Here is an 8,267-nt window from a genome sequence, read left to right as displayed (position 1 = left end):
ATCGAGACCAGACATTTAAAAACTTGATTTGATTTATGTGTGAGGAACAAAAGGAACATGTAGGCTATGTGCAAGAACAACAAGTCACTTATGATATTAAATCGTTTTCTTACCTTCGACTCCTGCAAATCGTAGCTCCTCTCGCAAATAGTAGTTGCTGAGCTCTCATTCATCGAAGCAGCACCACACGTGGCAGGCAGGCAGATGGCAGGATACAGTTTTTGGGTGCGCCACTCTAATTTACCCGTAGAACGTTGCCGTGTAGAGCGTTGCATTAGTTCCGCTTTGGCGCTCGCGTGTAAAATAGTTATAAATTCATAATTTTTTATTTGGTCAGCACGGGGGGGCCACAGGGGTGGCCAGGGACATTTCCAGGGAGGCACGGGCCTCCCCCGGCCTCCGTGTAAAACCGCCACTGCCTATAGTCTTAGGGTTATCCTTTCCTATGTGATATTACATGGGAATATCATCAAAACCATAATTTATATGTTTTTTTTAGAACAATTTCCCTTCCCCATCTTGCGCAGTTATCACATTTTCCTTAGTAGCTGAGGAACGTTCAACTCCGTTCTCTTGAGGCAGAGTTTAGTAGGCCTATTGATAATTGGTCGAGTGATTTGATATCAACAACATTGAGTGGCCATCTGTTGATTGGCCTACCCCACTGGGCACAGTCTATTCCACATTCCTTGAACAGTAACCTGGAGAGAGGCGAGCATCTTTGTGCACGGTTTCTCCTTCCACCCGTAGACTTCCAGTCGCCGCCGTTCCGGTCTGTGACGTCACATTCTTAACACGGTGGCTGGTTGTGCGCTTCTAAGGAATAGGCTACTGATTTCGTCCTGGCACAGGGCAGCAAGACACGCGGGAGAGAACATAACTAGGAAGAGTGAACACCTTTTTTAGGAGCTCAGCGCACACAAAGCGGCGATGCAACAGACGTGTGCAGGTTTTTAGGTGGGATATTTTTGTCCATTTATTGAAAAAAGTTTGGAGGGGGAATGGCATGTCTTATGGCAGCCTATTCTGTAAATAACGCCACTGTCACTAACTCCATCATAATGGTAAGACAACTCACTTATTCATTAAAAATGAAAATGTGATTGTGTCAATGTATTGTGATAATATTGATCCTTTTATTTAACCAGGCAAGTTGATTAAGAACAAATGTTTATTTACAATGACGGCATGGCAAGTTGTGCATTTCTTTCAGTGCATTTCTTTAAATGTCTGATCAGCATTTTGTTATCAGTTCTGCTTGTTCATCATAATGTCCAAAATTGTTCATCATAATAGGCAGCCTAGATGAGAAGATGAACTGTGATAACCCCTCTCCAAATGATTGAAATGCATTATGATTGCGTTGATACTATGTGGGAAATACTTTAATAGAGGTTTTGCGTTTTCAAATCATGGTAATTACAATAAGGATAACAATATTTGCTGATTTATTAGGCAACATGATAATATAAATCTGCAAGTTTTTCATTTAGGCAGTTTTGTTTAATCTGATGGCCATAAATGCTGGGTTAAAAACAACCCAATTTGGGTTATTTGGTAACCCAGCACTGGGTAAATATTGGACAAACACATGCTGGGTTATTTTGACCCAGCCAGTTGGGTTGTGTGAATAACCCAACATGTTGGGTTGTTGGGATTACCAAAACATGGGTTAATTTAACCATCAGTTGGGTATCTTTTACTTTCATACTGGGTTGACCTAGCAGCTGTTTTAAAAAAAATGTAATCCCTAGGTTATTTTCAGGAGGTGTGGCTTATTAGCGTGTGGCTTTCAGATAGAGCTTATTAATGGCCACCCATGAGAGTAAATGTCATTCCTCTTTACCATGTTAAGTTTACATACAGCAAATAAAATGTTTCCTTCAAATGTTTATCATTTTACACATTCTTCTAGAATATTACGATTATTTATTACATATTATAATAAGGTGGTATCTATCCCAACAGTGTGATTTGTATAGGCTTTTAGGGAACTCATACACTAATGTAAGCCTCATGGAAGCTATTGTACATATCGCAATAACCCGGCATCAACAACCCAACCTTGCTCTTTTTAAAGAAAACAACCCAACAAAGTGACCCAACGCCTGCAACCCAGCAGTTGGGTCAACCAAACAACCCAGCATTTTTTTGTGAATGAACCATAGATTGAATGACTGCCGTCTTTCTTCAATAATCAATATTGAATTAATCAATTTGCATATGTAGTTAACACATACCATGTAGTTCATCAGTATCAGGCTAATTATTGCATAGCTGTTGTTTTTCTTTGTGCGCAGAGCAGTGGCGGCTCCTGAAAGAATTCTCAGGGGGGGCAATTTTTCTGATGATTTAGGTGACCTACACACATTTTAAAAAAGATATGTCCAGCAACAACATGAAGACAGGGGCAGCATATAAGTCAATACTGATATACACATTACTTGCTTCAAAAAGGCCTCATGGTTGAATTGGAAATATGTGCACCTGAGCATAATTCACAACAAGCAAGCAGGAGCTTTTGATAGAGGCTACTGAAAACATTGATGCAAGTTATTGGTAATAAGACATTTTTATAGACTTCCATATTCTGCCCTCTTGTATAGATTTGTGAAAATGAACAGTGATAGACATTTTGCCTGAAAACAGAATTTGAAAATAATTTATAGAAAAGGTAAACACAGCTATCTGTATGGCTTTGTAAAAATGAACAACCATATTCTGGCCAATTGTATAGATTTGTAAATATGATGATGTCTCCTTTCATGCATACATTTTCAAATAAAGCTCTGCTTTGAGAAAGATCGAATGATATTGTTTAATCTTACCTTATGGCCTGCACACTGCTTGTGAAGCTGTCGAGGGCACGTTTGATGAAGACAGCATCGATGTCCTTCTTCTGTAGCTTCTGGTACAGAATGTCGACGTGGGGCATGATTTTGTGAAAAAGCCCCAGGAAAAAAATAAAATCTTCTTGCTATCTATGTACCTCAGCACAAGCACCAGCTGTGTCTGTGTAGAAACGTCTGTGGTCTCGTCAGCTTGGATAGCTACGAAGTTCGCCGACTTCACCTCCTCCACAATATGTTCCCTCATGACCGCTAGCATACACTCCAGTAGCTCGTTTTGAATGGTCTTTGATGTGCCCTTGAAAACTTTAGCATTTTTAAGATGGTCATCAAATACCTCATCTAATTGTGCCACAAAGTTGACAAGTCCAATAAAAATACCAGGGTTGGTGGAGCCCTCAGTTTCATCTTTGCCTCGCAAAGCTAACTCAAACACTCCGCAAAACTTCACACACTGGATTAGCCGGCTGAGGATGTGGCGGTTCTTGCGAACCTCATCGTTGTGGCGGCGGACAGCTAGCCTGTATCCCTCATCCAGTTGAGTGGCAATGTTCACTCTCCCCAAAGCAGACAATCTCAAACAGCTATCCATGTGGGTCTTTGACAGCTCATGTTTCTTAATCTTTTCTGAAAGATGGTGCATGTCCGTTACACCAGTCGCTGTCCAAGCGGTGCTGTCTGCCGTGCCGCCTTCAGGGTGAAAGAGTAAACAGGGGTAGCAGAAGACTGCATTAGCTACATCGCAGCCTGCTAGCCAGGTTTTTCGTTCGTACCAATTTTTGGAAAATCCTCGGGTGTAGGACTTTCCCCCTTTAGTAGAAACCTGTTGAATTATTAAATTTGGTCTGGGAGGTCCTAATTGTTTCGTTGCCAATTTATCTTGATTTGTTCGCCGACAAAAATGAACTTCTTTCAAAGAGACAATCGAGTTGCACTGAACGCTAGCCATCTTCACAGTAGTACGTGAATTGATTGACGCTGCTACCCGCTCTTTTCTTAGTTATGTTCATGGTTATGTTACGTATGACGAAAGCGCGTAAGTGCAAGCCCTCCCGGAACCCACAGAGATTGTATTGAAAGCTCTGATATTTGGAAAAAAAAAGATTTTACATGAGAGTCTGAGAGACTTCTGGGGTGATTTTCAACCTGACTGAAATCGCCCCAAAACAGGCGGGGCCATTTGAAGCACGACTTTAGCCTGATTGGACATTTAGTGGCAGATCAGACGTCTAGATTAGAACACTGAAAACTACTGTTGCCGTGATATAATTGATTAGAAAAAAAATCCCTTCCTTTTCCCGTTTGGCAGTGCGTCGCCCATATCGCCCTAATGAACACACCGCCCCTGGCGCAGAGTAAGCTTTGTCCGATAGTAACCCCGCCATTCTGCCTATAGATAGAAACAGATTAGGCGACTCTGTAGTAGCCTGCAGTAGCCTAGTAGCCTGCAGTAGCCTATGCCAATATGCACTTTGTCTAAATCATATTCTGAAAGGTGAAATTATCGAAAATGTACATGCACAGTGTGTCATATCAATTCATTGTGTTATAAAATATATTTATTGTGTTCAAGTTTGATTGTTGTCTACAGTCTGGGATCTTTTCAGTGGTCAAATTACAATTATTGACCTTGATTCTTGAAGAACATAACTTATAAAAGCCTCAGGCTCAGCACAACTGTCTTGGTCTATCATAACCCAAAGTATATGTTTTTTTTACTCCATTGTTTACGAATATCAAGATCGTAAACAACAATGTATAGCCTCAAATGTTTGAAACTATCATTTGGATGTCATGGACTGTCATTCCTTGCATCACAAGCATTGTCGATGAATTTGAGAGAGGTTACATTTTCTTAGTCTCATCCCTCAACTCTGTATATCAAAACAAGTGGCGAGGCTGCCATTTTTTCAATTCCCAGTTTTAATGGTGTAACCTACCCCACTTTGTTTGCTAACTTTTTGCTAATTAAATCATTTTATACCCCAAACCACCTGTTTTACCTCTCTCTCCATCACCACCAGAACACCAATGGGCCTCCTGATCTGATGCTGGACCCCAGGACTGTATGTGTATCTATCGATGAGGTGGTATCCAATCATGTGAGCAGTCAACAGACTCCATTATTACACGGGCATCTCAAGAAAGTGGAGAACAGTCTAACTGAAGCCCAACGTTTTTCCTACCTGCCACGTCGACCAGCAGTTAACATTGAATTCAAAGATGTCTGCTATTCGGTTCCAGAGGGACCATGGTGGAGAAAGAAAGGTGGGTGCATTATAGGTGTTTCTCAGGAATCGTATATTTATGACATTTACATTTTAGTCATTTAGCAGACACTCTTATCCAGAGCAACTTACAGTTAGTGAATACATATATATATATTTTTTATATACTGGCCCCCCGTGGGAAACGAACCCACAACCCTGACGTTGCAAACGCCATGCTCTATCAACTGAGCTACATCCCTGCCGGCCATTCCCTCCCCTACCCTGGACGACGCTGGGCCAATTGTGCACCGCCCATGAGTCTCCCGGTCGCGGCCGGCTGCGACAGAGCCTGGATTCGAACCAGGATCTTTATCAAATCACATTTTATTTGTCACATCCTTCGTAAACAACAGGTGTAGACTAACAGTAAAATGCTTACAGGCCCTTCCCAACAATGCAGAGAGAAAAATTGAAAAATAATAGAAAGATAGTAACACGAGGAATAAATACACAATGAGTAAGGATAACTTGGCTATATACACAGGGTACCAGTTCTGAGTCGATGTGCAGGGGTACGAGGTAATTGAGGTAGATATTTACATATAGGTAGGGGTAAAATGACTAGGCAAAAGGATAGATAATAAGCAGTAGGAGCAGCAGCGTATGTTATGAGTCAAAAGAGTGCAAAGGGGGGTCAATGCAGATAGTCCGGGTAGCTATTTGGTTAAAGTTGCACTATGCAGAAATCACTCCGCCATTTCCTGGTTGCTAAAACTCTAATAGTTCGCCTAATTTCAATTTATGTGACAAAATAAGCTAGTATAGTGTAGAGAATCATTGTACCATCTAAGCCGCTGTTGAATATATTTCCCATAACCAAAAATATTATTGTTTCAGCTGTCTGAAACTGATGTACAAAACCGAAAGTAAAAGACGCAAAAAAAACGGGAAGCATAGAAATAGCGCACATAGAACAGATCTACTGCTTCTTAGACTTGCTATCAAGTAGAATGATAGATCTATAACTCATATTCTATGTGAGTTTGGTCGGGTTGCCCAAAAAGTTACATGTTGCCACTTGAACTATTTAGCAGTCTTATAGCGTGGGGGTGTAGAAGCTGTTCAGGGTCCTGTTGGTTCCAGATTTACTGTATCGGTACCGCTTGCCATGCGGCAGCAGAGAGAACAGTCTATGACTTGGGTGGCTGGAGTCTTTGACAATTTTTAGGGCCTTCCTCTGACACCACCTGGTATAGAGGTCCTGGATGGCAGGGAGCTCTGCCCCAGTGGTTTACTGGGCCGTACGCACTACCCTCTGTAGCGCCTTGCAGTCGGATGCCAAGCAGTTGTCATACCAAGCGGCGATGCAGCCAGTCAAGATGCTCTCAATGGTGCAGCTGTAGAGCTTTTTGAGGATCTGAGGGCCCATGCCAAATATTTTCAGCCTCCTGAGGGGGAAGAGGTGTTGTTGTGCCTTCTTCACGACTGTGTTGGTGTGTGGACCATGTCCTTAGTGATGTGTACACCGAGGAACTGTTTGATGGCTCATCGGAGGTCGTAGAGGTATTTTTTATAAGTGTCCGGATTAGTGTCCCGCTCCTTGAAAGCGGCAGCTCTAGCCTTTAGCTCAGTGCGGATGTTGCTTGTAATCCATGGCTTCTGGTTGGGATATGTACTGTACGTACGTCACTGTGGGGACGACGACATCGATGCACTTATAAATGAAGCCGGTGACTGATGTGGCAATGTTATTGGATGAATCCCAGAACATATTCCAGTCTGTGCTAGCGAAACAGTTCTGTAGCTTAGCAGCTTCATCAGACCACTTGCGCTCAATACGGATCACTAGTACTTCCTTTTTGAGTTTTTGCTTGTAAGCAGGAAAAAGGAGGATAGAGTTATGGTCAGATTTGTCAAAGGGAGGGTGAGGGAGAGCCTTGTATGCGTTTCTATGTGTGTAGTAAAGGTGATCAAGAGTTTTGTCACCTCTAGATGCAAACGTGACATGCTGGTAAAAATGAGGTAAAACAGATTTCAGTTTCCCTGCATTCCCTGCACCAGTTTCATTGAATATTAAATCAATCAACAGTAGGTCAATTGTTACAATTCTGTACCAACCTTTCCAACTTAAAAAATGGTTTTTAATTTCCTCTGCACTACAGAAAACTGCAATCTACAGTGCCTAGTGAAAGTCTACACACCTTTTGCACAGTCTTCACATTTTGCTGCCTTAAAATTAAATACAAAATTTATTAAATTAGACATAATGATTGTTATGTCTGGTGGATTATCATATATAAATGCGGATTTGCATATTTGTAGGCAGAAATAGCCGCTAGATCGGATTGATTTAGCAGGGATCTTATTTTGCGGTTCAGTGAAGCTTTTACCATCTAGTGTTCAGATAACACATAACAAGTATCAGCTCCAGTTAGGGACCTCAAATCACCTTTTAGAGGAATCAGCTGCCTGACAACACTCCAATCCCACTGAGTATTTTAAGAATCACCAACCATTATAAAAGTCTGGTTTGATGTTGAGTGGGATGGAAGGCTATTGCTTCAAAGACGTGCCATCATACAAATTACTGTAAACCAAGTAAGCTATTACTTGTTAGCCTTTTGAATACCACATCCTTACTCCCTCTGGGTAAGTGATTGCTCTCCCACAAGACCCGAGAGAGAGTGAGAGTCGTTAGCGAGGTTGCTTTATGTTTGGGATTGGGTGCTGGTGGTAGTGTTTCTGTGAATCCGTGTTGACGCAACTGCACAGCTGGCTAGTTACTCTGGCATATCTTCACTGGAGAGGCCCTCTTCCCATCACAGCAAAGCACTGTTGTCTTCATTAGCAGTCTCCATCTGGATGGTCATTGGCATCTGTCTGTCTGTCTGTCTGTACGTCTGTCCGTCTGTCTCCTTCTCGAAGCGTAGACTAGATCAGAAAAACATACAGACAACATTAAGATAAAGAAGTACAGAGAATACAAACATGTAATCTAATCTAACATGTAACCTAATCATTAAAAGGCAGCCTACAGTAAGATGCAGTGACGCACATGTATTCTACATTTAAAAAAAAACACATCAACTAAGAGAGTCTGAGCTGCTCTCAGCTGGTTACCATCGGTCAGCAAACTAAAGTAACCCAGATGCAGTGGGGGTGGGGCTGATGATAACACAGCAGGATGCCATGGGCTTTGTACTCACGA

The 8,267-nt window shown here is 41.9% G+C and overlaps 1 protein-coding gene across 1 annotated transcript in view; it reads left to right on the top strand.

The window, feature by feature from the left end:
• The first annotated feature begins 854 nt into the window (after positions 1-854).
• The window catches only part of LOC121561417 (ATP-binding cassette sub-family G member 1-like), a 39,335-nt gene continuing 31,922 nt past the window's right edge, over positions 855-8,267 (top strand). Inside the window, exons 1-2 of the mRNA XM_041873984.2 lie at positions 855-1,064; positions 4,874-5,117. Coding sequence (XP_041729918.2) covers positions 1,002-1,064; positions 4,874-5,117 — 307 coding nt within the window. The 5' untranslated portion in view covers positions 855-1,001. The remainder of the gene's footprint in view (positions 1,065-4,873; positions 5,118-8,267) is intronic.

This window comes from Coregonus clupeaformis, chromosome 5 (genome assembly GCF_020615455.1).
Source record: "Coregonus clupeaformis isolate EN_2021a chromosome 5, ASM2061545v1, whole genome shotgun sequence".
Classification (NCBI taxonomy): Eukaryota; Metazoa; Chordata; class Actinopteri; order Salmoniformes; family Salmonidae; genus Coregonus; species Coregonus clupeaformis.
The sequence above is the reverse complement of the archived record's forward strand: the minus strand, read 5'-3'. Positions and strand labels throughout refer to the sequence as shown.